Source organism: Carcharodon carcharias, chromosome 19, assembly GCF_017639515.1.
Source record: "Carcharodon carcharias isolate sCarCar2 chromosome 19, sCarCar2.pri, whole genome shotgun sequence".
NCBI lineage: Eukaryota > Metazoa > Chordata > Chondrichthyes > Lamniformes > Lamnidae > Carcharodon > Carcharodon carcharias.
In genome coordinates, this window is record NC_054485.1 from 89,396,327 (window position 1) to 89,422,146 (window position 25,820).

The window sequence follows — 25,820 nt, forward strand, 5'->3', positions numbered from 1 at the left end:
CCGCCGGTTACAACTGAGAAACCCTTGGCAGTCACACGCCGAGTGCTTCCAGCAACAGCTGCGCTCCCACTTCCCATTTAACCGAAGCCGCCGGAGTAGGAAACTAACCGGGGATCGGCTGGAGCTGGAGCTTTGCCCAACCCTCCTGAGCTCACTCTCCATTCACTCTAGCGCACACAGGCGCTTCACCACAAGCGCCTACTTTTCCGATGGATTCGCTTTACTCGCCCAGGCGAGTCGCGCATGCAGGGAGCTAGCACGGACAGGACGGGCCGAATGGCCTCCTCCCGTGCTGCAGCCGTCCTAGGATTCTCACTGCTTTTAACTAACAATAGTCGCCAGGCTCTCGAGCCCTCACATTGCAGTGTATCTTTTCCCGAGGCTGCACCGACAACAAAAAATCAAGGAATTCAATTATTTTTGAATCAGCCTCCTGGGGAGTCTAAACACCTTGGCATCTTTTGTTCCGGACTCTGCTGATGTGGCTACCCCGTTCTTTTAATTGCATGGACTGCTCTAGGGATATTGCTGAGAATGTCTTTTTATCGCGACCGGTAAGGATTTTTTATCATTCACCCGTTTAAACCCACATTACAGGGTAGAAATTGGCTGCAATAGGATCGGATTATCAGGCACTGGTTGTTGATCCGATACTGCCTGGTTTGCACCAGTGCACAAGATGAAGTCCCTACCTTTTTCTTTCATTCATTGAGGGGATGTGGGCCAGCATTTATTGCCCATCCCTAATTGACCTTGAACCGCTGCAGTCCCTGTGGTGTAGGTACACCCACGGTGCTGTTAGGGAGGTAGTTCCAGGATTTTGACCCAGCGACAGTGAAGGAAGTTAAAGAATTAATCATTGTCTACAAGGGACTGTAGACATCTCTCTCTCTTTCTTTAGAGGGAGAGACAATTGTTCATATAGCTTCAGGGGCATCACTCCACATTAAGCATGGGGCAGGTGATGAGGCAGGTCCCAAGCCAACCTCAGCTGCAATGGAAATTGAACCCTTCCTGTTGGTATTATTCTAAACCACAAGTTAGCCACCTAGCCAACTGAGCTAACTAGCCCCCTGCCAACTTTAACCTTTTGTTTAAAAAAAATCAGTTTGTTTTCAATCAAATTACACTAAATCTTTATACAGATACAAATAATTATGGCTGAGCATGACACTATTTTTAAAAAAGAGGTGGTATCTCCAATTAAGCACTTAGTTGTGTCAGAGGCTGGAAATATTCATTAAGAAGCTCGCCTGGATTGCTCTGCACTGACCTTACTTGACTTGACAGCTACTCCATCAGTTTATACCTCGCCTTGCTGCCCCAGTCCAGTACTGACATATCACCCAGCTGCAGCGGGACTGCCCACACCTTATGCCGGAATCCACGGATCTGCGGTGAGCATCTCAGTGACCGGCAGCAATCGTAATCGGGGACACCAGCCAGATTCAGGCAAAGAGACCGTGAGCCCTTCACCAGGTCGGCCAATCCACCTCTATCCCCATCCAAAGGAGAACTCCGACCCCGGCTCAATGAGGACGCAGCGAGACTCGCTCCGGTCCAGCAGGACCCGCCATTCTGTGGCCTGCGTGAGAGGAGAAACAGCCCGTGAACAGACTGTGAAAAAGTGTTTCAACACAGCCAGCTCAGGGCTGCTTTGCAACTTTGAAACAAAGCTGGCAAACACTGTGTCGGTGACGTTCTGGCACATTGTGTTGCTCACAGCGCTTTGGTCCACACACAAAGCCAAGGACAGTACATGCCGCACCCAGTGAATTGCAATTCCCTGATAGCATCCTGACTCCAGCAGCTGCCGCTGTGAAACTGGGAGCTTAGGAAGAAACTCGCATGTATTTCGGGCAGACAGGTTTCCTTGTCCATGTATTTGTCAGAATTTTAGCCAAGGGCATTAATTTGCTTCTTTCAGCACTGAAGAGTCCCAAGATAGGGCTTGATGGTATCATTCAGCACCTTGAGTGACGCTGAGGCCTGAACTTTTAGGCCCCACTTTTGGGGGTAGGTCACAGAGGTGGGTGGATGAACTTGTGCCAAATGTCATTGGCATGATGATTCCTTAGCTCTATCCTATCCTTGGGTCATTTTCCTGGAGATGCATAGCCAAATGATCTTGTTAAAGGCCTATTGTCAGAGGCCTACTGCAATTTTCCAGTCAGCATCCAGTTTCCCCCAAAGGCAGCGGCGGGGAGCAGTGGAGGTGATACACCTATGGCTGACCACGGGGGAGTGCCAGTGCTCCAGGTAGACTTCAAGGCCCTCTTGGTCTGACTGGCTTCAGCTCCAGCTCCAGGTTCCCTTCCACAATATTGGCTGGGCTGCAGAAGGTTTTTTTTTAAGTTGAAGCCAAAAAAGTTTGATGGAAATTCATCTTCGGGCGCTCTCTCTCTTTCATTTACCTGAAATGGTAGCCTGCTGTTTCCTCAGAGATAGAGGAATTCCAACTGGTGCCTTCACCACCATCCCAGCTTCAAATACTGTCCCGTTGTCCTTAATTATTTGTTACGACCGGACCCTGGGCGAGGACTCCTCAATTTATTAACTTCCCGAATGGGACCCGAATTTTGTTATGTTCCAGGATGAGGAGGAATGAGCTGGCTGCCCTGCTCTATTCAACCAGGTTAATTAAAAAGGGACCTCTTCCCCCATAGATATATTTTCCCAATCCAAATGTATTTATTTTTTAGAAAATGCCAATTTAACCAGGCTTTCTTGAGTCAAAGAGTAAGTTTATTAGTTATTAAAACCTGAGAAAAATAATAAAAATGCAATACACAGATCAGAAATGAGAAGTTAAGAGTCCAAATAAAAGTTTTTTTAAAGTATGAATCAGTCTTTTTGCTTGTCTGTGAGGCGTAGATGGCAGTATGTTGCAGCCGTTAAGTTGGGTTATTCCAGTAGAGCTGATTTTGTCAATTCTGCAGTTCGATTGGAGACACTTGATTCTGCAGGATGGCTGAAAGGCTGTCTGATTTCCTTTAGAGCCTGGCTTCTGCTGAGCTTTGCCTCCAGCAACAGAGAGAGAGAGGCCTTTTGCCTGCAAGCTGCAGGGGAGTGACTAACTTGTTCTTCTGCTTGCTGTTACACACTGTTACACACCAGCACACCAGCTTTTTAACTGGTTTCTCCCTGTATATTCTGGAAAGGAAAAAAATATGACTCGCACCCAGAGTCTATGTTCTTTTCATCTCAGACCATTTACACATTCTGATATATAAATCAACATGGGATGGATTTCGGATGCGGCGTGCAACCATGGGAGATTAAAGGTCAGTCTTCTGCATCTTTCCTATCTCCCTTTCAAGTGTCTCTGTTTGAAGGAGGCCATGACACCTTCCAGGTGCCACATTCCATGTCCTCTCAAACCATCCTGTCAATTATAATCCACATAGGAATTTTCCAGCAAGTGGTCACTTTACATTATCAGCCACCTTTTGCTCAGTGTCTTTACTTGTATTTCCTTTTTTAAAAAAATACGGGCCTTCCTTAAAAAGTTCAAATTGCCCATAGCTAATTGGCAATGTTAGCCTGCTGTCGTAACAGGTCTATTCAAGGAAAATCACAGCCAGGTGACAGTTTTCCCCCACAGTGCCTGATTCTGACTCTCAGTTGGCCAAGATGGTGGGGTCCAAAGCCCATGGGGAAAATCCTACCCAGGATTTGTGCCTGAGATCGAATGAGTCTCGGCCCTGAAATGGATGATCATTGGCTATATTCCCCTCCCATAATCATCTGAAGGAGGAGTAAGACCTTTATCAAATGAAGCATGGTATAATAATACTCCCTGGTCCTGCGAGCAAGAGTCTGGAAATTATCTATTCAGAAACTTGAAGCCCAAATGGGGTACGAAATGGAAGATAGCTGGTCAAAGCCCTGGTTAGGGCCACACCTGGAATACTGTAAGCGGCTCTGGGCACTTTACACCTTAGGGAGGATATATTGGCCTTGGAGGGAGTGCAGTATAGATTTACTAGAATGTTACCTGGACTTCAAGAGTTAAATTACAAGGAGAGGTTACACAAATCAGTGTTGTATTCCCTGGAATTTAAAGGGTCAAGGACTAATTTGATCAAAGTTTTGAAGATATTCAAAGGAACAGAGGGATAGGAAGGGAGGAACCATTTCTGCTAATTGAGCCTAGTTTTAGGGGACATGCCTAAAAATTAGAACCAGCCCTTTTGCGAGTGAAATTAGGAAACACTTCTTCACGCATAGGATGGTAGACATTTGGAACTCACTTCTGCACATTGCAATTGATGTTAATTTTAAAACTGAGGTTAATAGTCTTTTATTAACCAAAGGTATGAAGAAACAGACGTGAGCATGTGCTTTGTCTGTCTCATGAGTCCCTCGATGTGGGAAGTCTTCTAGATCTAAGTCTAAAGGTATCGAGGGATATGAGGAGGTAAAGACCTAACTCTATAGAGTTAGATCACAAACCAGCCATGACCTCAATGGATGCCAGAACAGGTTCAAGGGGCTAAATGGCCTCCTCCTGTTCCTATATTAATATGGCACTTGATAGCAGAACCTTTCAGCCCTTTGAAAGAGCTAACAAATTCACCCAACCCCCCTACTCTTTCCACATAGCTCTGCAAGTCTTCCCCCTGTTGAGTTCCCATTTATCCAATTTATTATTGAAAGTTAATATTGAATCTGCATTCACCAGCCTTTCAGACAGCACATTTCAGATCACAGCCACTCAGTTTGATCTCACCACTCGCTCCCCCAACACCATACTGTCTCTGATTTGTCAGTCTGTCTGTGCAATATCCAGTATTCGATTGGCAGAGTTTCCTCCAGCTAAGTATCGGCTCCCCATCACAAATCCGTTCTCTAACCACCGACTCCATCCCTCCCTCTGGCAACTGCCTGAGTCTCACTGTTCACAATGTCAGTGTCACAAGATGAGCTTTCAACCATATATCCATGTCAATGCTAAGACTGCCTAGTTCCACCTCCACAGTGTCGCCCATCGCTGCCCCTACCTCTGGTGAAACCCCCGTTCATTCCTTTGTTGCCTCTAGACTTGACTATTCCAATAAGCTCCTTACTGCACACCCTCCCTACACCCACATCTTCCAACCTCCATAAACTTGAGGTCATCCAAAACTCTGCTGCCTGCATCCTAGCTCACACCAAATACCATGCATCCTGCACTCGCTGACCTACACTGGTTCCTGGTAAAGAAACACCTCAATTGTATAATTCTCACGTTACATGGCCTCGTCCCTCCCTATCCCTGTAATCTCCTCCAGCCCTACTTTGTGGTTTCTGCATCCCTGCAATTCTGGCCTCTTCAGCGTGGTTTCGGCTTCCTAAGCCCTCCCTGAAAATCCCTCCTTGGAACTCCCCCCTCAAACCTCTCCGCCTCTCCACCTCTCCATCCACTTTTGCAACGCTCCTTAAAACCCACCTCTTTGACCAAGCTTTCGGTATTCTGCCCTAATGTATTATCTTGTGTGACCCAGTGTCAAATTTTGTTTGATAATTCTCCTGTGAAGATTTTTGGGAAGTTTTGCCACATTCGCTATGTGGTATAAATACAAGTTATAGCTCTCACTGTTGCTCCCCTCCTTTGCAAAGTTTCTCCTCATTAATGATCAAGGTCATCTATCTATAGGTTCCCTGGGCCATTTTACTATCCTATTTGATAAACTGGCACTCAATTGCTTCGGTTCTTTCATACAAATCAGCCATTCCCTAACAATATCGAATGGAAGGTGCTGGATTTCATTTGACACTTTCATGTTTCCTTATTTGACGTCTTGTTCTCCTTTGGTGAAGGAAATCTTAAGTAAGACATTGTGTCAGGACTTTCAAACAGTACTGGAATTTGTGGAACATTTCTCAAGGCCCGTTCAGGGGCCAGCCCTGACATGTAGACCCTGACGGTCTATTCTGTTTGTCACGGTGATTTGCGTTGGACAGGGCAGGTTGTACTAGGTTGATCCCAGATATGGACGGCTTTCCTTATGAGGAGATGTTGAGTAGATTGGGCCCATACTCATGAGAGTTTAGAAGAATGAGAGGCGGCCTTATTGAAACATATAAGATTCTTAGGGGGTTTGAGAGGGTAGATGCTGAGAGGTTGTTTCCCCTGGTGGCAGAGTCTAGGACCAGAGGGCATAATCTCAGAGTAAGGGGGCACCCATTTAAAACAGAGATGAGGAGGAATTTCTTCTCTCGGAGGGTAGTGAATCTGTGGAATTCTTTACTGCAGAGGGCTGTAGAGGCTGGGCCGTTAAGTATATCCAAGGCTGAGATAGACAGATTTTTAATCAGTCAGGGAATCAAGGGGAAAAGGCAGGAAAGTGGAGTTGAGGATTATCAGGTCAGCCATGATTTCATTGAATGGTGGAGTAGACTCGATGGGCCAAATGGCCTACTTCTGCTCTTACGTTTTATGGTCTTATATGTTACTCCTTCACTACTGAGTCCATATAATGGCCATATTTAACAGATAAGATTAAGGCTGACTCACAGGTCGCATTGCAGTTTGGTTCCAAAGCTGACAGCTGTGACACAGTGAGTAGCCCACTTGTCTGTGAGCTGGGAGATCATGGGTGCAAATCCCAACTCCAGATACTTGAACACAAAATCAGCAACAATCCTAGTGCAGAACTGAGGGGATGCTGCACTCTCAGAGGTGCCGTGTTTCAGATAAGATGTTAAACCGAGGCCCTGTCCGCCATCTTAGAGAGATGGAGAGATTCCACAAGCACTCAGGGGATTCTCCCTGGTATCCTATATTTGTGGGAGTTTGCTGTGTGCAAGTTGAGGTCATGAAAGGCGCTAGATAAATGCAAGCCTTAATAGTCCAAGCCTGTACCAATTCAAGAGCCTCAGAGAGAAGTAACACAGCCACTGAAGAAGTGGACAATAGGCAAAGGTGAGATTTGGGAAGACAAGTGTCCTACCCCAATGATTAGTTAAGTTCAACTTAACAGTGAACCAGGAAGAGAAATGTATAAGACCCTCTTAACAGGTACTTCCATCCCAAACCATACAAGATTATTTAAATTTTCTTATAGAATGATACAGCCAAGAAGGCATTGTGCCTCTGCTAGCACTAGTTAGTCCTGTTATCCCCTGCTTTTTCACTTTTAAAATTTTTTCCCTGTTATTATTTATCCAATTCCCTTTTGAAAGCTATTACTGAATCTGCTTCCACCGCCCTTTCTGGCGCACTGCTCCATATCACAACAACTCGCTGCACTAAAAAGAAATCAACAGTTCCTTGGACTTGAAGTCCATTATTTTACATCTATGTCCTCTGGTTACCGAGCCTCTCCCCCAGTGGAAACAGTTATTCCCTGTTTGCTCTATCAAATCGTCTCACAATCCACGTCCCTGCCCCCGCTTTAAGGGGAACCACCCCAGTCTCTCATATTCTCTCCACATAAATGAAGTCCCTCATCTATGGTGCCATTCTAGTAAATCTCTGCTCCAAGGCCTTACACATGCTGAAAAAGAAAAGGCATTTTATTATTTAAAAAAAAAATACAAATGTGAGTGCTTTTGTGAGGATTGATTGCTTTACGTAACTTTGCCAGAATCAGATAACACATCAGGATAAGCCTTAACAATAAATATTAGGCAACGTGACCCATTCATTAATAGAAAATGACAGTAGCACTAGGCTTCCATTATCCATGAAGACCTACTGCAATTTTTGTTGGCTCATACCCAGACTTACAACTCTCGCCTCCAGATGGGAAACACATTTGCGACTTCACTATACCCCGACTCATAGTATCCTAGAAACCTACAGCACTGACAGAGAAAATTCTAACTGCTGTGCCTGTGCCAGCTCTTTGAAAGAGCTTTGCAATTTAATTCATTCTTCCAACCCATAACCCTACATGTTAGTCCTTTTCAATTGCCTTTTGGAAGTTCCTGTGGAACCTCATTCCTCACCCTTTCAATTAGTGCATTCCAGATGACAACAACCATCTTACTGAAATAATTTCTCCCATGTCTAGTTCTTACCAATTACTTTAATCGTTTAATACTTTGGCCTTTGCCAAACGAAAGAGTATTTCCTCGGTTGGCAAGCTGTAACTAGTGGAATGTCACAGGGATCAGTGCTGGGGCTCAACTACTTACAATCTTTATCAATGATTTGGATGAAGGGACTGAATTTATGGGATCTGAATTTACTGGTGATACCAAGGCTGGATCTGGCAGGATTGCAGAGTTTAGATCTGATCCATTGGTTGTGGGGTCACTTAGCTCTATCTATCACATGCTGCTTCCGTGTATGGCACGCAAGTCATCCTGTGTTGTAGCTTCACCAGGTTGACACCCCATTTTTAGGTATGCCCTTCTCCACTCTTCATTGAACCAGGGTTGATCCCCTGGCTTGATGGTAATAGTAGAATGGAGGATATACCGGGCCATGAAGTTACAGATTGTGGGTGGGTACAATTCTACTGCTGCTGTTGGCCCACAGCGATTCTTGGATGCCCAGTTTTGAGTTGTTAGATCAGTTCGCAATCTATCCCATGTAGCACGGGGAGGTAGTGCCACACAACGTGATGGAGGGTATCCTCATGAAGCCTGGACTTCGTCCCCACAAGGACTGTGTGGTGCTCACTCCTACCAACACTGTCATAGACAGATACATCTACAACAGGTAGGTTGGTGAAGGCGACCTCAGGTAGGTTATTTCCTCTTGTTGTTTCCCTCACCACCTGCTGCTGACTCAGTCTCGCAACTCTGTCCTTCAGGACTCAGCCAGCTTGGTCTGTATTGGTGCTATCGAGTCACTATTGGTGATGGACATTGAAGTCCCCCAACCTAGAGTACATTCCGCACCCTTGCCACCCTCAGTGCTTCCTCCAAGTGGTGTTCAACATGGAGCCGTACTGAGCCCTGGTGGGGAGGGGGGTGGTGGGGATGTGGTAGATGGTAATCAGCAGGAATTTCCTTGCCTGTGTTTGACCTGATGCAATGAGACTTCATGGGATCCAACATCAATGTTGAGGGCTCCTAGTGCAATTGCCCCTCAATTGTATATCACTGTGCTGCCAATTCTGCTGGGTCTGTCCTGCCAGTGGCACAGGACATACTGAGGGATAATGATGGCAGTGCCTTGGACATTGTAAGGTATGATTCTGTAAGAATGACTAACCAGGCTGTTGATTGACTAGTCTATGGGACTGCTCTCCCAACTTTAGCACAATCCCTCAGATGTTAGTAAGGAGGACTTTGTAGGGTCGAAAGGGCTGGTGTGCTGTTGTCATTTCCGGGACCAAGGTTGATGCCGGGTGGTCTGTCCAGTTTTGTTCCTTTTTTTAGGCTTTGTAGCCATTTGATACAACTGAATGGTTTGCTGGGGCCATTTCAGAGGACAGTTAAGAGTTAACCACAATGCTGTGGGTCTGGAGTCACATGTAGGCCACACAGGGTAAAGGTGGCAGATTTCCTTCCCTAAAGGGCATTAGTGAACCAGATGGTTTTTAAACAACAATCAACTATGGTTTCATGGTCACTCTCACTGAGACTAACTTTTAATTCCAGATTTATTAATTAATTTAACTTAAATTCCAGCAGATGCCGTGGTGGGATTTGAACCCATGTTCCTTACTTGCTTTAGCTAAACCCCTGATAGTTTTGAATGCCTCTGTGATGTGCCCCTTTAACCTTCTCTGCTCTTGGGAGAAAAATCTTTCCACGTAACTCAAGTCCCTGGTATCATGCTGGTAAACATCCTCCGTATCCTTGGGGTTATTGCTAAAACGTGGTGTGCAGAATTGCATACAATGTTCCAACAGTGGCCTTACAAGTGATTTGTGCCAAACAACAACTTGCATTCACACGATGCCTTTAAAGTAATAAAATGGCGCAAGGACCTTCACAGGGGCAATTATCAGGAAAAAATTGACACCAAGCTGTAAGGAGACATTGGCCAGGATTTCCCAATCTCACAGCCAAAGTCAACGGAACTTTGGCTGGTCCATCAAATTTTCTGTCCTGCCCATGACAATTCCTGTCTCAGGGGTGGGGGGGAAGCAGGGGGCAGGGGGGGAGCCTGGAAGATCCCAGCAATTAGAACCATTGCCCCAAAAGCTTAAGCTCAGTTTAAAGGAGGAGAGAAAGGTTAGAGAGAATATTAATGTTTAATGAGTTAACAGTGCCAGTTGCATAACTTACTTCATTAATGTTCAATGGCATTAACATCACTGAAATCTCTACTATCAACATCCTGGGGGTTACCATTGATCAGAAACTGAACTGGACTAGCCATAGAACTACTATGGCTACAAGAGCAGGTCAGAGGCTGGGAATCCTGTGGCGAGTAACTCACCTCCTGACTCCCCTGTCCACCATCTACAAGGCACAAGTCAGGAGTGTGGTGGAATACCACTTGCCTGGATGAGCGCAGCTCCCACAACACTCAAGAAGCTTGACACCATCCAGGACAAAGCAACCTGCATGATTGGCACCCCATCCACAAACATTCACCCCCTCCACCACGGACGCACAATAGCAGCAGTGTGTACCATCTACAAGATGCACTGCAGGAACTCACCAAGGCTCCCTAGACAGCACCCTCCAAAGCCATGAGAAGAGCAAAGGCAGCAGATAGATGGGAACACCACCAGCTGGAAGTTTCCCTCCAAACCACTCACCATCCTGACTTGGAAATATATCGCCGTTCCTTCACTGTTGCTGGGTCAAAATCCTGGAACATCCTTCCTAGCAGCACTATGGGTGTACCTACACCACAGGGACTGCAGCAGTTCAAGAAGGCAGCTCATCACCACCTTCTCAAGGGCAGCTAGGGATGGGGCAATAAATGCTGGCCCAGCCAGCGAAGCCCACATCCCATGAATGAATTTAAAAAAAGAAACAATGGAACAGGAAAGGTTTCGAATCAAGTTACACTCCTCAGTACTAGAAAACTTAACATTGAGGCATCAAACCTTTGACCAAATCCTTACATGCACAGAACATGAAAGGGTCTATGGTAAATGGAAACAGAAAGTGCTGGAAAAACCTCAGCAGGTCTGGGAGCATCTGTAGAGAGAGAAACAGAGTTAACGTTTCGAGTCCAATATGACTCTCCTTTGGAAGTTCGGAGTTCCACAGATGCTGCCAGACCTGCTGAGTTTTTCCAGCACTTTCTGTTTTTATTTCAGATCTCCAGCCTCCGCAGCATTTTGCTTTCATTATAACTTACCTCTTTGGCCAAGCTTTTGGTCATCTGTCCTAAACTGTTAGCTTAGTGTCAAGTTTTGATAATGCTCCTGTGAAGCACCTTAGGGCATTTTAATACATCAAAATTATCTAAGTGGTGGCTGGAGAAATGTAATTTAAGTGCATTAAGCCTTTTGTCAGCTAATATTATAAGCAATTATTTTTCTAAACTCGTCTCATCTTTGGCTCATGTAATAAATGGTTTCAGGCACCTGATGGCAGTGCTTCCCCATTAAGACTTGTCCAGTGAGTCCCACAGCAGCCCAGGCACAGTCTCTTCCCAGTCTTCCACTGACACACCACAACTAAAATCAGAGAATGACATGGCAAAGTCGAGGCCATCGAGCCCTTGGTGGAGCTGTTCAATCGACTCCACTGACCCTGCTTTCTTCCCCAATAACCGAATTTAACCCATTAATTCCTGGGATCATTCTCACGAACCTGTGCTGTAGTTCCTGCCATTACATCCTGACCAGAGCTGAACTCAGCAGCCTGGATGCAGTCAACTCAGAGTTTTACACAACTGTGGCACAACATCCAGCCACTTCTATTCCATTAAGATGAGGTACTAACACACTTCATAAGCCTTTGAAGGCAGAGAGCTCCAGGTGAGTCCTTCCCCTCACACTGAAGCACTGGGCCACTTGCCACTCAATGGGGCCAGTTATGGCTTTGGGCCACTGTGTGTTGGGCCACCTCAACTTGCCTAAATGGATCAGTGCCAATTTCTGTCTGAGCATCGTCCCTGTGAAGCACCTTGGGGCATTTCACTGCTCTCAGGATGCTATGTAAATGCAAGTTGTTGTTGCTGTTGTTGTTGCTCAGTAGCTACTGAGCAAAGGACTTTCCAGCAAAGTTCATTTGATCTAATTCATTTTACATCATCGCTCAACATTACATCTCAAATAGTCGGGGTAGATTCTCACTTAGTGTAAACCAGGCTATAAGCATTTGCCAGCCCCTTTTACATCTTTCCTCAGTCTTAAATTTCCATTGAAGACTCTGACATGGTTGACCACATCATCCTCCTTCAAAGCCTCTCCACTGTCGTCCAGCCGGGTGGGGCTGCTCTCACCTGGTTCCATTCTTATCTCCCTACTCGTAGCCGGAGAATCGCTCGCAATGGCTTCTCTTCCTGCTCCTGTGCCATTACCTCTGGTATCCCCCAAGCTCCTTGGTCCCTTCCTATTTCTCAACTACATGCTACCCCTCGGTGACATCATCCAAGGGCACAGTGTTGTTTTTGGATGGGTGCTGACGACACCCAGCTCTACCTCAACACCAGCTGTCTCGACTCCTCCACTGTTGATCAGTTATCAGACTGCTTATCCAGCATCCAGTCCTGGATGGAAAGAAGTTTCCTCCAGCTAAATATTGGGAAGACTGAAGCTATTGTTTTCAGTCCTCAATGCAAACTCAGATCCCTGGCTACAGACCCTATCCCTCTTCCTGGAAACAGTCTGAGATTAAGCTTGTCTGTTCGCCACATTGCTGTCACATTTGACCCTGAGATGGACTTCTGACCTCACATTCATGCCAGCACTAAGACTGCCTATTTCTACCTCTGTAACATCACCCAATTTTGTTACTCAACTGCTGCTGAAACCATCATGCATGCCTTTGTTATCGTTAGAGTTGACTATTCCAACACACTTCTGGCAGGTCTCCCACATTCTACCCTCTGTAAACTTGAGGTCATCCAAATTCTGCTACCTTTCTTCCCTCCTTTAAGGCACTGGAATGGCCCACCTGCTTTTGGGGAGGTGGGGGGGGGGGAATGCCTAGATTTTGTGTTGGGATGATGGTCCCTTTAAGAACTGGATTTCTCTAGGATATGGGCTGGAAGTTTCCAGCCCCTCACATCGGTGGGATCTTCCTGTCCCACCGATGTAAACGGAGATTTCAATGGCTCGCCGGCCCCGCTTGGGGGGACCTGCATTGGGGGGGTGAGGGGCTGGAAGATTCTGGCCATGATTTCTCGTAAAGCACCTGGCTTCCAGTAAAGAATCATGTGACCAGGTTGCCTGGGACATAAACAATAGGAGGAAAAAAAGATCAACATAAGTTATTCATAGGGGTATAATTCTGGGTTCAAGCAGTTTAGGTTTTAGGTTTGAGAACAAGCTGGTTACAAGGGAGAAAACACCTCTCTCAAGCAAAGTTCAGTTGAAATTTTGTGTGTTGGCTGAAAGAGCTTCAACATCTTATTAACTGAAGGACTCCTAACAGTGCAGTGGATTTCGGGTATAGCCAAGCTGAGAGCGAGAGCGAGAGAGAGAGAGAGTTTTAGATGCAAAACTCTAGAGTTAAAGAATATTAGAAACAGGAGAGTTCTGACCTGAGGTGGCTAAGATGCTAGTGACACCTATGTTGAATGGGGAGTTTGCAACCATAAGACAGGTGGAGGAGATTTGAAAGGAATATCTTGCCGGAAGTAAGTAGGAGGCCCAAGAAATTTCAACCCTTACACGACTCTTCAAAGCAGTACTCAGACTAAGTGGTTCATCTTCCAATTTTTGATAAGTATCTGACTTGAGTTTATTGGGGTTGTAAGTCTCATGGGCGAGGAAGAAAATGTGATTTATGAAGTTCGGTGTAGATCATAAGTAACTGAATTCATTATACTTTTATTATCTTTAACATGACTGACTATTTAAGATGGAGTATAGTTACTAGTATTCAAATTCTTTGATTTTTATGTGGTAAAATTCTTTTGATTTTGAACCTTGCGGCTTCATTCTTTTAGTGAATCCCCAAGTTTTAGAATTCCTAACAAAAATTAAAAACATTACTCGTCTCTACTGAGATCATAACAAAACTCTTTAAAACCTATCTCTTTAATCAAGCTTTAGATCATTTGATCGAATATCTCCTTACATAGCTCAGTGTCATAGTTTGTTTTATACCGCTCCTGTGAAGTACCTCAAAATGTTTCATTACATTAAAGGCACTATATAAATATAAGTTGTTGTTGCTGTTGCTGTTGTTGTTGTTGTTGAAGCCAACGGGCTGCCAGTTCACCTGTCACCTGTTCGACACAGAGGAGAATGGGTTAGAGAGTCAAAGAGGTTTAGGGAGGGAATTCGAGAGCTTAGGGCCCAGGCAGCTGAAGGCACAGCCGCCTTCGGGATGTTCAAGTGTCCAGAATTAGAGGAGAGCAGAGATCCCAGAGGGTTGTGGGTTTGGAGGAGATTACAGGGATGGGGACGGGGGCGAGGCCATGGAGGGATTTGTAAAACCAGGGTGAGAATTTTAACAATCAAAACGTTGCTTAACTAGGAGCTGCTGTAGGTCATCAAGCACAGGGGTATGGGACTTGCTGCGAGTGAAGGCACTGGCAGCCAAGTCTCGGATGCCCTCTGGTTCAGCAGCCAGCACACAAAGTCGGACTGAGGCCCATTGGAGGCAGACATGTTTCTCACACTTTGCGATGAGAGGGTGACTGCTTAACATGTTCACGTAACTTTCCCCTCTCTGTTGCATTAATGCAATCTCATCTCATAAACACTAACAAATTGGTTACACGCTTAGACAAAGGCACATCAAAGAGAGTATGTGAAGTGTTTGCCTTCCATCACTTGACCAGTGCTAATATCTGGACTCTGTTTCTCCTCAGTGCGTTTCCACCACACTGTCAGTCAAGGACAGCTGTCTACTATTCTTTTAGTTCCTTCATGGGATGTGGGCGTTGCTGAAATCCCATGACAAGGCCCATCCCTAATTGCCCTTGAACTGATGAGAGGCTTGCTAGGCCACTTCAGAGACAACCATATTGCTGTGAATCTGGAGACCAGACCAGGTAAGAATGGGTTAGAGAGTAAGAAGGGTTTTCCTTCCCAAATGGGTTTTTTACAACAATCAACAGAAATTGTCATGACCACTACCTTCAAGCTCCAGTTTTATTAACTGAATTTAAATTCCACCAGCTGCTACAGTGGGATTTGAACTCATGTCACGCTGAAGATTAGCCTGGGCCTCTGGATTACTAGTCCAATGACATTACCGCTACACCACTCTGATTCTAACTCACAGCAAGTCCCTTTCATTCATCACCCCTTGTGCTCACTGACCTATACTTTGGCTCCTAATCTGGCATGACTGAATTTTAAAATTCCCATCCCGGTTTTCAAATCCCCCATATGGGCTCGTCTCTCCCTATCTCTGTAATCACTTCCAGCCCTACAACCCCATAAGATATATGCGCTCCTACAGATATCTGATCTCTCGCGCATTCTCGATTTTAAACTCTCCACCATTATTTTTCTTATTCTTTCACAGGCTGGATAATGCTGGCTGGGCCTGTATTTTTATTGCCCATCCCTAAATGCTCTTGAGAAGGTGATGGCAAGACACGTTCTTCAACAGAATCACAGAAGAGGCCCTTCGGCTCATCGAGTCTGCACCGACACGTGAGAAACACCTGACCTACCTACCTAATCCCACTTACGAGCACTTGGCCCATAGCCTTGAATGTTAAGACATGCCAAGTACTCATCCAGGTACTTTTTAAAGGATGTGAGGCAACCCATCTCCACCATCCTCCCAGGCAGCGCATTCCAGACTGTCACCACCATCTGGGTAAAAAAGTTTTTCCTCACATCCCCTAAACTTCCTGCCCCTCACCTTGAACTTATGTCCCCTTGTGACTGACCCTTCAACGAACAGGAACAGCTGCTCCCTATCCACCCTGTCCATGCCCCTCATAATCTTGTACACCTCAATCAGGTCGCCCCTCAGTCTTCTCTACTTCAACGAGAACAACCCAAGTCTATCCAACCTCTCTTCATAACTTAAATGTTTCATCGCAGGCAACATCATGATGAATCTCCTCTGCACCCCCTCCAGTGCAATCACATCCTTCCTATAATGTGGTGACCAGAACGGCACACAGTATCCAGCTGTGGCCTCACCAAGGCTCTATACAACTGCAACATGACCTCCCTACTTTTGTAATCTGTGCCTCGATTGATAAAGGCAAGTGTCCCATATGCCTTTTTCATCACCCCACTAACATGCCTCTCTGCCTTCAGAGATCTATGGACACACACGCCAAGGTCACTTTGTTCCTCAGAACTTCGTAGTGTCATGCCGTTCATTGAATACTTCCTTGCAGTCCATTTGGTGAAGATACACCCAGAGAGCTGTTAGGGAGGGAGTTCCAGGATTTTGGCCCAGTGACAGTGAAGGAACCGTGCAACCATGCCTTCAGCTCCCTGGGTCCGAAGCTCAATAATTCCCTCCATAAACCTCGACATCTCTCCACCTCTCTCTCTCTCTCTCTCTCTCTCTCTCTCTTCTCCTTTAAGGTGCTTCTTGAAATCTCCCTCCTTGACCAAGCTTTTGATCATCTGACTTAATATCTCCTCATGCGACTCACCATCGAATTTCTTTTGCTAACACTGTTGTGAAGCGCGTTGTTAAAGGTGCTATGTAAATGCAAGCTGTTTTTGAGCGACTGTCCTGAAGGTGTGAGAGCTGTTGGTGCTACTGAGTGATGCCCTCTCCTACTTCACTTGTGCAGAGTTCATGTACGTCACCCTCCTGTCAGGTGACCCAATGTTTTTTTTTATGTCTTGAGCCTATGAGTTCACCAGCCAAGTAATCTCGAATTGCACGCCTTCATCTGCACTTGTTAGTTGATGTTCGCTGTCAATAATGGAGGGAGACCGACATAAGGACAAACTGTGATTGTTTATTGCAACAGAGGGCAGAGCACTAAATCCTTGCATGCTCCCACAACCACCTCCAGCTCTGGACTTACAGTAAACCAGTAGCCAGCTCTGTACATTCATTGGTCAGTACTGTGACATGGTCAGTCCACTTGCATTCTCTTAAAGGTACATGGCACTCCACTTTACCACACCTTTACACAGAAACAGGCCATTCAGTCCAACTGCTCTGTACCAGTACTTATGCTCGATGCAAGCCTCTTCCCACCCCTATTCCATCTGTACTCTACTCACATATCCTTCTATTCCTTCCTCTCTCGTGGGTTAATCTCACTTCCTCTCAAATGTGTTTATGCCATTTTCCTCAACATTTCCCTGAGGCAAAAAAGAAAGATTCAAGTTTATTTCGCATCTCATGGGCCAATGAAGCGCTTTCTGGGTTTCCCTCGCTGTTTTAAAGCAGGGAGCACAGCATGCCATTTGCGCACAGCAGGATCCCAGGACAGATCTGCACAAGGTCGGGGTGGGGGCTTTCCAGTGGAGCGGCTGCAGTGAGCAAAGCAGAGAGCGCTGTTATCCACGGAGAGCGGGCATGGGTGTCGCAGGTACCACAGGCAGTGGGCAGATGGGTGAAACTATTTACTTATTCCCACAAAGTGCATCGTGATAATGACCGGAAACTGTTCACTTTCGTGACGTTGCTAGAGGGACAAATGCTAGCCCAGGACACCAGGAAGAACTCACCCCCATTCCACCACCACGCCCACTGCCCCACTCCTCCACACTGCCCTGCTGCTCCTCTTCAAAATAATGCCATGTGATCTTACACATCCAACTAAGAGAGAAGAGAGGGCCTTGGTTTGATGAATCATCGGAGAGAGACAGCACTCCCTCAGTAATGAGCTGGAAGGGTCAGCCTGGATTTTGTGCTCAAGTCTCTGGAGCAAGACTTGAACCCACAATCTTCTGACTCAGAGGCGAGGGATCTACCCACTGGGGTCACAGCTGCCATTGCACAGGAACAGGTTCTACATGATAGCTCCGTCTTGATGGTAATGTGCGCTGGCCAGGCCGGGAGAGCCTTAAGGGAAGTGTGTGTAACTATGTCCAAAACTACTATTATATTCTATCTGGATATATACACACACTCAAACACACACACACACACACACAAACATACACACACACACACACACACACACAAACACACACACACACACAAACACACACACACACAAACACACACACACACACACACAAACACACACACACACACACACACAAACACACACACACAAACACACACACACACACACACACAAATACACACACACAAACACACACAAAAACACACGCACACACACACACACACAAACACACACACACAAACACACACACACAAGCACACACACACACACAAACACACACACACACACAAAAACACACGCGCGCACACACACACACACAAACACACAAACACACACACACAAACACACACACACACACACACACACACACACACACAAAAACACACGCACACACACAAACACACACACACACACAAACACACACACACACACACGTGCAGCGCTACAGAGAACAGCTGCTGTCATTCCAAACTTCACCACACATGAAAGCACTGATCGGATTGAAAATGGAACATTCCAGCAAACAGCTGTACCTTCTCTCCACTGGTTATCAGCCTCAAGCAGCTGTAACCCTGTCAGTAACTCAGTCTGAGAACTTCTCTATCAGAAGCCAGGGCACAGATCTGCACAAGGTCAGGGTGAGGGCTTTCCAGTGGAGCAGCTGTAGTGAGCAAAGCAGAGAGCGCTCTTATCCACCACGCACAGCTGAGACATAAACAAGAGCTGGCATGGGTGTCACTGGCACCATAGGCAGTGGGCAGATGAGTGAAACTATTCCAGTGTTCTCCTGGCCAGCCTCCCCACTCCATACCCCCACCCTCCCTCCGTCTGCAAACCTGAACTCATCTGAAATCCTGCTGCCCACGTCCTAACTCGTAACAAGCCCCATACGTTCACCCATCATCTGCCTGTTCTCATTCACCCACAATGGCTCATGATCCAGCAACATCTTGATTTTAAAATTCTCCCCATTGTCCCCACCATGACCTCCCTATCTCTGTAATCTTCTCCGGACCCCGAAACCTCCAAGATCTCTGCATTTCCCCAATTCCGGCCTCTTCACCATCTCCGATTTCGATGGCCTGGGCCCCGAGCTCTGGAATTCCCCTGTGAGCTCTCTCGACCTCTCCCTCCTTTCCTTAAAACCTTCCTCTTTGATCAAGCTTTTTGTCACCAGCCTAATGTCCCCATGGTGTCAACTTTGGTTTGATGATAGCTCTTGTGAAGGGCCTGGGAACACTAAAGGTGCTATATAAATGCAAGTTGTTGTTGTAGTAAAGGGGCACTTGCACATACATGGCACCTTTCACATTGTAGTCTGGATCTATGGATAGTGATGGTAGAGGTTCCAACATACTTTGGACATGGCTGGCCATGAATCTCTCACACTCTTGCTGCATTTCGTTGGCACATGTCGGAAGGATTTACAAGTTGATTCTTAACACATCAAGGCCTGGAGTGGAAATTGAACCCAGAGCCTCTGAGGCAGGGACAGTACCCACTGCGCCACAAGACCACCATTGTGCAGAACTATGTGGTGGTCATCAGCTAAGAGAGAGATGGGGTGGTATAGCGCTAATGGCCTAGCACGAATCAATGGACTAGTATTCCAGCGGCCCAGGCTAATGTTTTGGGGGGTCATGGGTTCAAATCCCACCACAGCAGCTGGTGGGATTTAAATTCAATTAATAAATCTGGAATTGAAAACAGATTGTTGTAAAAACCCATCTGGTTCATTAATGTCCCCGTAGTGAAGGAAATCTGCCATCCTTACTTGGTCTGGCCCAAATATGACTCCAGACACACAACAATGTGGTTGACTCTTAACTGCCCTCTGAAACAGTCAAAGAACCCACTGAAGGGCAATTGAGAATGGGCAACAAATGCTGGCCTTACCAGGAATATCCACATCCCTTCAAAGAACACAAATAAAGAAGTTATTCTTGCACAGTGGTGTGGATTTAGGGGGGTAAATGTTGTGCAGGACATTGGGACAGACCCCACGATCTATGAGTAGCATCTGGAGATCTTTCCCAATCCCCTCAGTTTAACACATCAATGAGACGGCAGTGCCCCCTGACAGAGCAGCACTCCCTCAGACTAGCACTGGGTGTGTCAGCCCTGGAGGTAGGGGCTGGCAGCCTGTGGTCATCTTGTTCAGAGGCTGAAAGAGCTGCCACTGAACCCCGACTGAAAGGTGGGGACAGAGTCAGAGAGGTGCGGAGACCATGGGCTGGATTTTACAATGAGGGCAGGGTCCCACCCCAGCATAAGTTTCCAGGGCAAGCCCTCGCTTCCACCTAAATGGCTTGCCCTGCTTTAAGCTTTCTGGCAGTGACCCTTTGGTTAGTATGAGGCAGGACTTCTGATGATCTCCAGGGAGATGTTCAGCCCCCTTATGTTTAGTATAAAGGGTTAATATCTAATATATGAATAGCCATTAATCTTTTATACTACACTCCACAGGGCAGCAGTGCCCAGCTGGAGTGGTGGCCACTGCTGGCACTGTAGGTGGGTCAAGGTGTCCCATGATAGACCTGGAGTTCTAGGCTGACAGGCCTCAACAATGGGGGATTGGTTGGGGGGAACATTTTGGACAAGGCATGATGGGGAGGTTGGGTGTGGGGAGGCAGAAGTGTGGGGGATTGCCTCTGATTGACACTGAGGACCCAAGAAGGAGGCACCAGGCAACCATTCCCACGCACCCACCCCCACACCCCTTCTCACTGACCAGCAGCTCCAAGGTTCAACCTGGGGGCTACAAGTTGGGACAGGCCTCTCCCCCTGCCCATTATATTAGAGCGGTGGTGGGATGAGCCCCATTAAGTGGGCATTAATTGCCCACTTAAGGGCCTCAGTTGGCCCGCAGGCAGGCATCTCACCCATCCCTCCCTCCAGCACGCCTCTCCCGCATCCCCCACCCATAAAATCATGGAGGGGTGAGCGGGGTGTAGAGGAGGGGAGGAGAGGCAAGGAGATGAGGGCAGGGGAGCGTGGAGGACAGGAGAGGAAGGAGAGGAGAAGAGGGAAGAGGGCAGAGAGGAGGGGAGGGAGAGATGAGGGTTAGGTAAGGGAGAGGAGAGGAGACAATACGGGAGGGAAGGGGGTGTAGCGAGAATGGCGCAGAGTATGATGGGACAGAGCTGGGGAAAGTACGCAGCTGAAATGAGAAGTTGTGCATCAGTGATTGAAGGAGGAATCTGAACAGTTTAAACACAGCGAGCTGCCGTGTGAGCTGTTAGCACAGGAATGTGTCAGGGGGAGAAACAGCTGCTCTCAGCAGTCCTGCCTCGCTGTCATTCTCCCTCCCCCACATGCCCCTGCCTCTCACCCCGTCAGACTCAGCGTAACATAATCTCCTGGACCATTGCCAGCAGCTGAGCCTTGGCAGCAACACTGGCAACAAGGGCACAGCAGCTGTTTGGCAGAGTGTTTGTAGTTGGAGACACACAGTCTGTTCTTCCCTAATTCTCCCACAGGCTGGGATTTAAAAGGGAGGTAGGGGGGGTGGTGTGGTGAATTAAAGCCTCAAAGAACAGGAGATCGGTGTCTTAATCCCTCTTCCCCAGCTCCAATACACATATTTGAGTTCCCCACCCTCACTCTTACTGTCTCAATCCTCTTCCAAATGCTACATCAGCTTGGAATTTTTCTTTCAAAATATGCTGGCATTGTGGGCAAGGCCACCATTTATTGTTCATCCCTAGTTGCCCTTGAGAAGATGGTTGTTACAAGCTCAAAGACTACAGTGTGTCTAGTGTAATGTCTTTATTGAACTGAGTTCATCATGGCTAACCCCAGATATTCCCTTATGGTAAAGGTCACATGACTATGGCAGGCCAGGTAGGACATATAGTAATGATTGCATTTCAAAACTCAAACATCTTTTCCATAACGAACAACAGGCAACTTTGCATGCACTATCATGTGTAACTGTGAGTTACCCAAGTTACCCACTACACCACAACCATTCTCATACATTAACAAACTATTCGTTATTTTTTGTTAGTCTCTGAAAGTGCATTGCATACATAGTCGTTAAGTCGTGCAGCTCTCTGAATGGTACATGTGCGTGTTGTCATTAGCTGTTCATCTGAAAGATGTTCTTTCTCCGGGGAGTGTCATTCCTGTGGCTCGTTGCTGTGGTAACAATTGCAGTTGTTCCATTTCCATTGTTGGGCACCGGTGGACCTCTGAGAGTGATGATTGTTCTGTATGCTGTGCAGCTGGTGAGATCCCATCTTTCTGGTCAGCTGCCTGCAGTGAAGTAACATCTCTAGATGGTCATACATGCCTGCAGTTATGCTGGTTAACAAATGCTTCACATCCATCTTCACCCAAGAGAATGAGGATGAAGGTATGGAACTCAAGGAGAGAGACTGCAAGGTTCTTGAGCAAATTGATATAGGGAGTGACAATGTATTGGAGGTGTTAGTAAGCTTAAAAATGGACAAATCTCCAGGTCCAGATGATTTGTGTCCCAAACTGCTGAGGGAGGCAAGGGAGGAAATCGCAGGGGCTCTGACCCAAATTTTTCATTCCTCTCTGGCCACGGGGAAGGTGCCAGAGGACTGGAGAACAGCTAGTGTGGTTCCGCTATTTAAGAAGGGTTGTAGAGATGAGCGAGGGAACTATAGACCAGTGGGTCTCACGTCAGTGGTAGGGAAACTATTGGAGAAAATTCTAAAGGAGAAAAGGTTTGATCAGGGATAGTCAGCATTGCTTTGTCAGAGGGAGGTCATGCCTAACAAATTGGATGAATTTTTTGAGGAGGTGACCAGGTGTGTAGATGAGGCTAGTGCAGTTGATGTTTATATGGATTTCAGCAAAGCCTTTGACAAGGTCCCAAATGGGAGACTTCTAAAGAAGGCAAATGCACGTGGGATACAGGGTAATTTGATAAGGTGGATTCAAAATTGGCTTAGTTGTAGGAGACAGAGGGTGATGACAGAAGGATGCTTTTGTGACTGGAAGCCAGTGTCCAGTGGCGTACCACAGGGATCTGTGCTGGGCCCCCTATTATTCATCATTTATATGAACAACATAGATGACAATGTGGGGGTAGGATTAGTAAATTTGCAGACGACACAAAGATTGGCCAGGTGGTTAACAGTGAGGTTGAGTGTCTTGGGCTACAGGAAGATATAGATGGGATGGTCAAATGGGCAGATAAGTGGCAGATGAAATTTAACCCTGAAAAGTGTGAGGTGATACACTTTGGAAGGAGTACTTTGACAAGGAAGTGTTCAATGAACGGCATGACGCTAGGAAGTTCTGAGGAACAAAGGGACCTTGGCGTGTGTGTCCATAGATCTCTGAAGGCAGAGAGGCATGTTAGTGTGGTGGTGAAAAAGACATATGGGACACTTGCCTTTAGCAATTGAGGCATAGATTACAAAAGTAGGGAGGTCATGTTGGAGTTGTATAGAACCTTGGTGAGGCCACAGCTGGAGTACTGTGTGCAGTTCTGGTCACCACATTATAGGAAGGATGTGAATGCACTGGAGGGGTGCAGAGGAGATTCATCAGGATGTTGCCTGGGATGAAACATTTAACTTATGAAGAGAGGTTGGATAGACTTGGGTTGTTTTCGTTGGAGCAGAGAAGACTGAAGGGCGACCTGATTGAGGTGTACAGGATTATAAGGGGCATGGACAGGATGGATAGGGAGCAGCTGTTCCCCTTAGTTGAAGGGTCAGTCACGGGGGGACACAAGTTCAAGGTGAGGGGCAGGAGGTTTAGGGAGGATGTGAGGAAAAACTTTTTTACGCAGGGGGTGGTGACAGTCTGGAATGCACTGCCTGGGAGGGTGGTGGAGGGGGGTTGCCTCACATCCTTTAAAAAGTACCTGCATGAGCACTTGGCACGTCATAACATTCAAGGCTATGGGTCAAGTGCTCGTAAGTGGGATTAGGTATGTAGGTCAGGTGTTTCTCACATGTCAGTGCAGACTCGACGGCCGAAGGGCCTCTTCTGCACTGTGATTCTGTAATTCTGTGATTCTGGTATATTTGGTCATTCATTTCCACCACGTATGATCGAGGTAATAACCGCTTTACACATGTCCCAAGTTCCCATGTGGGCTGACTCCTGTTGAGAGCATTGAAGGTTTGTACCCTGACTGGCTCTCCAATGCTCAGCTCTGGCAATGGTTTGGCAGTCCTGTCAAAATGAAATTTGGCTTTCTACCTTTCCACCTTGAATTTTTTCACTCACACCTGTTACCACTTCTGGCTCTAGTAGTTTTTTTGCTATTGGAAGAGTAGTTTGGGTGTGGCTTGACATTAATCTTTGGACTGGACTACTTTCCATATCTTAAGTCGGTGTGTTTCTCCACTCAAGGGTTGCTTTGTATACACCTATGTTAGATTTGCTTGATTTCTTGATGATTCCTTTGGTGATTTTCACTGCCACCTCAGCCTTTCCATTTGTCTGGGGTTAGTGTGGAGATGTTGTGTAGTGTTCAATTTCCAAATCCTTTGTGGAGTGGCTGAATTCTTCACTCAGGAACTGATGGCCATTGCCACTCATCACAATGTCTGGAATGCCCTAACGACTGAAATGTGCTTTCAAGCATCCTGTTACCTCCCCTGTCAGCGTTGAAGTCAGCTGGTCTACCTCCCAGTAGTCAGCATAGTAATCTACAATGACAAAACAATCAGTTCCTGCTATAGTGAAGAGGTCTAATCCCAATTTCATCCATGGTCTGCCTGGGATGTCATGCATCATCAATGGCTCTCTAGCTTGTTTAACTTGGTAATCGTTACAAGCACTGCACTGGTTGATGTGGTCTTTAATTTCATTGCTCATGTTTGGTCAGTAGAGCGCTTCTTCTGCTTTCCTCAGATTGGATTCAATTCCTTGCCGACTTACATGGATGCGCTTCAGCAACTGTCCTTTCATCTCCTCAGGGGTGATGGTTCTATTTCCTTTGTACAAGATGCCACCTTGGGCTGTCAATTCATTTCGGTATGCCCAAGATGCTCTTGTGACCAGAGGTATGTCCTTGGCGCTCTCAGGCCATCTTTTAATCACTACTTCTTACAGCATTTGGAGAGTTGCACCTTGTTGGGTAGTTTTGCTTGATTCGAGCAAGGCACTTGCCTGTCAGATTCAATGCCTCTGCTGTGTTGATAACCTCCAGAGCATGTCGAGCTGCTGCTTCATGTTGAATCTGGAAGATTTCCCATTCTGTTGCAGCATCCTCAACTTTCTTCATTGGGATTGCTGCTCTCAACAGCATATCAGTGATGTACATCTGTTTGGCTTGCTTGTATGTCATGTCCAGATGATATCTCTGTAAACTAAATAACATTCTTTGCAGGTACTTTGAAAGGAGATAGTAACGGTTTGAGAAAAATGCTTTGAAGTCGTCTGTGTTCAGGCTCCACTGTTACTTTGTCTCTCCCAAGTTATTGATAAAATGCTCACAAGCAAAAACAGCCAGGCACTCTTTCTCAATCTGAGTAAAGTGTCATTCAGTTTGCGTTAATGCCCTGGATGGAAATGTGACTTGTTGCCCTTGCTGCATTAGGGTTCATCCAAGACCTGTTTCGCTGGCAGCACACTACAAGGTGACTTCATCATTGACATCATAGTACTTCAGCACTGACGTTGTCATCACTAGTTGTTTGATTTTAGTGAACGCTGCTTTATTCTGTGCCCCAAGTGAGTTTGTGTAATGGTTCACACTCTGACAACAAATTTGGCAAAAATATTGCTAAATATTTAATGAATCCAACAAATCGTTACACTGCTTTCGAATCTGTTGATCACTGCGCTG

The 25,820-nt window shown here is 46.4% G+C and overlaps 1 protein-coding gene across 1 annotated transcript in view; it reads right to left on the reverse strand.

Annotated features, from left to right (window-relative positions):
• LOC121291276 (macrophage mannose receptor 1-like) overlaps positions 1 to 24,847 on the reverse strand; it is a 44,850-nt gene extending 20,003 nt beyond the window's left edge. The window contains exons 1-7 of the mRNA XM_041212346.1: positions 24,623 to 24,847; positions 17,224 to 17,264; positions 13,082 to 13,244; positions 11,662 to 11,712; positions 6,500 to 6,603; positions 1,347 to 1,585; positions 203 to 382 (exon numbers count right to left, since the gene is read on the reverse strand). Coding sequence (XP_041068280.1) covers positions 203 to 382; positions 1,347 to 1,585; positions 6,500 to 6,603; positions 11,662 to 11,712; positions 13,082 to 13,244; positions 17,224 to 17,264; positions 24,623 to 24,847 — 1,003 coding nt within the window. The remainder of the gene's footprint in view (positions 1 to 202; positions 383 to 1,346; positions 1,586 to 6,499; positions 6,604 to 11,661; positions 11,713 to 13,081; positions 13,245 to 17,223; positions 17,265 to 24,622) is intronic.
• Between the last annotated feature and the right edge of the window lie 973 nt (positions 24,848 to 25,820).